Raw genomic sequence first — 5,000 nt, forward strand, 5'->3', positions numbered from 1 at the left:
TGATTTTACCTTTCCTTGAATTGGTGGGAAAAATGTGTTTTTGCTAATGCTATGAATATTGATGGTGTTATTTTTATTATGGACATTACAATTACTATATATAAGATAACATAAAACATTTTCGAAAATCAAGGAAAAGGGTAAACAGGCGAGACAGACAGTGCTCGTAATTGGCTCATTGGTGACTTAGTACAAGTGTAGCCATCTATGTGTAAAAACAATTAATAAAGTAGACTGGGCATGGCATGTAGTACCTACCATGCCCAAGCGGCAATGGGTTAACGCAGCCAAAAAGCTCATTCCAGCCTACCTTTGCCTTCCCATAGGGTACAAGTCCCACTTGTAGAATATCTTTTAGCTTTTCGAAAGCAGGAGTGAGCTGCTTCATGATGAAGTTGCGGCTATCACTACAGAGAACTTCATAATATATCTCTATCCTCATTGTAGGCTTTACGGCCACCTCCTGAAAAAGAATATTTAGAATTAAATAGCAGTAATTATTAATGGGAGGAGAAAGGAGCAAAGAGAAAGGAAATAGGGAGTGAGGGGGCAGGAGAGAGAGAGAGAGAGAGAGACAGAGAAGAGAGAGAGAGAGAGAGAGAGAGAGGAGACGAGAGGAGAGGAGAGAGGAAGAGAGGAGAGAGAGAGACAGAGGACAGAGACAGAGACAGAGAGAGAGAGACAAAGAGAGAAAAGAGAGAGAGAGAGAGAGATGAGAGAGAGGAGAGAGAGAAGAGAGAGAGAAGAGAGAGAGAGAGAGAGAGAGAGAGAGAGAGAGAGAGAGACAGAGAGAGAGAGACAGAGAAGAGAGAGAGAGAGAGAGAGAGAGACAGAGAGAGAGAGAGAAGAGAGAGACAGAGAGAGAGAGAGAGAGAGAGAGAGAGAGAGAGACAGAGAGGAGAGAGAGAGAGAGAGAGGAGAGAGAGAGAGAGAGAGAGAGAGAGAGAGAGAGAGAGAGAGAGAGAGGAAAAATAAAACAAGCTGTAAGAAAACAAAGTGTGCAAAAGAAAAAAAAAGGTGCAAAAGAGGAAGAGAAACAAAGTCCTGTCCACGATAACCTCTCGAAGAAACTAACTGAGGAACAAATGAAAGGATTTTACCGAAGCAAGGCCACAAGAGAGGAATGTCATGTCTCTATTAACTATCCTGACTTTTACCTTAGTCTTAGTGTGTTTCTCTGGCAAAGTAGACCATGATAGACAAGGTTTATTGGAATATCTGAATTTCAAATACATTTCGAATTTATATATATATATATATATATATATATATATATATATATATATATATATATATATATATATATAAAGTTTAAGGAAAGCGATCACAATGTTTCATTTTTAATCATTACCCTCTTGTCTTCTTGAAGTATTTAAAAATACTGCGTGTTTTTTCATCTGTTTCTTGAAAGAGATATAAAATATGCTCTAATATCCGCCAGAAAAGGCCGTTTATTGCCCCCTAGAGTTGGCAACAACCCAAAAGTCTCATGTCTGGAAGACAAATGAGAATGACCTTGAATTTTCTTTGTCAATATTTAGGAAAGAATACTGAGTGTTTGTATACACATTCGAAGTTATTTACTGGTGTGTTTCCCTTGCTTCTATTCTGGGATATAGCTGTCACCGTAGTAAACATGTATCTAAACTTCAATTAATAAAAATAACTATGTAAAACTATAAACATATATTCACATAATAACTGACAAAGAGGTAGGGCACTATTAAAATGTTTACCACTACCATAACAATAGTAATGATTAATAATACTGTTTCTCCATCATGCATGCACCTTGGAAATCACCAAAGCGAGATAGTTACCCGAGAGATAATGAACACCTCAGATACCGAACAATACAAACACCTGTCACTTATGTCAGGTGTTCCTCGCGTACAAATCCACACTTGATTCATGCCAACGAATACACCCGCCGTGCATTCGTATAATACACTTATTTTGTATACTGAGACTAACTTTCATAAGAAATAAAATACTTGCTCCCCCACAAGTATACCCCGTTCTTTTGTATGGCGAAGATCAGACTATATCGATTGAAGAAGCACATCGAAAGTCACTGGTTCATGACATTTCGATCACACGCACATTATCTATTCATCAATGCAAAGGTTGAAAAATACTTTGTTCCTCGCCTTTGAGTCTATACCTTACCTGTCTCCCTCCCGAATAAGCTCCCGCCTCCCGAAGGAGTTGCAGGGCGGCCTCCTCCCGCTGCCACTTGGACTCGAATTTCCCGTAGGTGATCATGTCGTTGATGAGTACAAGGGTGAGGACGAGGCAGAGCAGTGACATCGTCCAGGCGTACTGCCATCCGTAGGGCGGTCTCCTGGTGTGTCTGATCTGCCTCTTGCGCCCATCGGGTCCTGTTGGCACTTCGACCAGCACCAGTACGTCTTCCTCGACATCGCTCTCGCAGGTCGTCGGACAATATTCGTACTCCATATCAAGTTCTTCAGTTCGTCCGATTCCCAAATGCAAATGAAAATGGTCTTTTTTCCATACACTAATCGCTTATTTATTTATAATGCTACGTCCTGGATTTTCGCCCCTTGAGTCGGCATCCCTCCACTATATGCACCTGTGTCCTATCGGTTGTGAAACGTCACTAACCACCCCGGACTACCACGGCACCACTGAGACACTGGCCCCGAGAAGCAGGTAACGGGATTCACCGTTATAAGGGTTACGCACTCATCTTACGGCAAACCAGACTTTGGATGCCTTTATGAAAATTGACGAAGGTACGGGTGTGAGTGAGGGGGGGCTCGACCTTTCCTTATAACATCATAGGGACAGACACGTTACAAGTTTTCCTGTTGTTATCAAGTAAACAAAGTTTCGAAGATACCCCTAGTACCAGCACGAGATGGGTTGGCAATACGCTAAATGACCCAGACAGATTTACGCACTCAAAATGACCTTCGGTTGTTTAGGTAGTATCACTCAACTAACTAAATTTAGGCATCTTCAGATTACCAAAGACAACGAAACTTATTCCTTAAGCACAAGTGAAAATATAAATCTACCGTCTTAATCCCTAACCGGCAGCTTAATCTCACCTAGTGACTTCAACTCTGCCACGTGTTAGGAGTCATGCCAGACGTACGATATAACACGCACACCTCGCCAGTGAAACCACCAATCCACACACACTAGTACACACCAAACCACACCCACACACACACACACACACACACAGCCCTTCAAGAAATGATCCACCTCAAGTCGCCAACAGAAAAGTACCGATCAGTCATTTCCGCAAACCGTACGAGCAATTACGTCGGAGCTTCTGGCAGCAAAGGTCCCGTCTTCCTCCCACGTAGCGGTTCCTCGGGCGCGGGAGATGGCGGGAGGTCATCAAACCCCCGCCACGTGTATGGTGGGGACACTCCCTTTTCGGCTAAGCCACGCCCACCGCCCCACGTCACGACCTAACGCGCCTAATGACACTAACGGCAGAGGTGTTACACGCAAATACAATCTATTATTATCTTGAAGACAAAAAATACCGATATTTGTAATATTGTTTAATATTCGTTAGTGACTTGAAAATCATTTTAATAATCGCTAGTGGCTAATAAATTATTTTAATAAATTGTCAGTGACATTAGTAAATTCTTTTGACAAGCGCTGTCACAAATTTAATAAACATAAGTGTCCAAACACACAAAATAATAAATCGATAACAATAAATCCTACCGACTAAATCTTAAAATCATAAATAAAGAAATTGCCAACGAATCAAAATGCGTCAGTCGAACGATGACAATGCCGAATCTAGTGTGGCGATTATTATTATTGTAGTTGTTGTAATGATGATGACGACGACGGTGAGTGATGAAGATGACGATGGGTGAAGATGGTGATGATGACGAGGCCGCAGCTTGAGAGGGAAGTCAACGTCTAACACACTAGGGGCAAAAAATAATTCCACAGAGTTCAGTGAAACGGAAGTTTGTTTAACCTTGCGTCACTCGTCTCAGAATAGAACAACCACATGTTTCTCTTCAGATGTGATATTCCAAGGCTTCGTACACGGGCGATATAAACGCTTGTGCGCACGCACACGCGCACACGCACGCACACACAAACAAACTCACACACTCACACGCTCACTCACTCACTCAATCACTCACTCGCTCACTCACACACATACACACACACACACACACACACACACACGTCAGTGTACATATATTCATGGATCCACATGTGGGCACATTCATACACATGCGAGCGAGCACATGCACATGCACATACACATACACACACACAACACACAAACACAGCAGCACCACATAAACAAAGAACAGAGAAAGCAGAAAGAGGCAGCAACAACACACACACAAAAACAAGAAAAATAACGGTGAAGTGACGTGAATAAGAAAGAGGAAGAGGAGAAGGAGAAGAAGAGGGAGAGAAGAGAAGGAGAAAAGAAGAAAGAGAAAGAGAAAGGAGAATAGGAGAGAGAGAGAGAGAATGAGAGAGAAGAGAGAGAGAGAGAGAGAGAGAGAGAAGAGAGAGAGAGAGAAGAGAGAGAGGAGGAGAGAGAGGAGAAGAGGAAGAAGAAGAGGGGAGAGAGAGAGAGAGAGGAGAGAAGAGGAAGAGAGAAGGAGAGGAGAAGAAGAGAAGGAGAGGAGAGAGAGAGAAGAAAAATGGGAATGAGAGAGAGAGAAGAGAGAGAGAGGAGAGAAAGAGAGAGAGAGAGAGAGGAAAAGAGAGAGAGAGAGAGAGGAGGAAGAATGAAGAGAGAGAGAGAGAGAATGAATGAGAGGAGAGAGAGTGAATGAGAGAGAGAGAGAGAAAGAGAGATAGAAAGAGTAAGAGAGAGAGAGATAGAAAGAGTAAGAGAGAGAGAGATAGAAAGAGAAAAAGAGCGAGATAGAAAGAGAAAAAGAGAGAGAGAGAAAGAGAAACAGAGAGAGATAGAAAGAGAAACAGAGGAGATAGAAAGAGAAAAAAAGAGAGAGAGAGAGAGAAAA

At 42.2% G+C, this 5,000-nt stretch overlaps 1 protein-coding gene across 4 annotated transcripts in view; it reads right to left on the minus strand.

Moving 5' to 3' along the window:
- LOC119572287 (gamma-interferon-inducible lysosomal thiol reductase-like) overlaps nucleotides 1–5,000 on the minus strand; it is a 21,506-nt gene that overhangs the window by 9,371 nt on the left and 7,135 nt on the right. For 3 of the 4 annotated variants that reach the window (XM_037919307.1, XM_037919305.1, XM_037919304.1), the window contains one exon: nucleotides 311–463. In XM_037919307.1, coding sequence (XP_037775235.1) covers nucleotides 311–463 — 153 coding nt within the window. Of the gene's footprint in view, nucleotides 1–310; nucleotides 464–2,169; nucleotides 2,964–5,000 lie in introns of those variants that run through there. The other variant, XM_037919306.1, reaches the window with a different exon arrangement.

This window comes from Penaeus monodon, chromosome 4 (assembly GCF_015228065.2).
Source record: "Penaeus monodon isolate SGIC_2016 chromosome 4, NSTDA_Pmon_1, whole genome shotgun sequence".
Lineage (NCBI taxonomy): Eukaryota > Metazoa > Arthropoda > Malacostraca > Decapoda > Penaeidae > Penaeus > Penaeus monodon.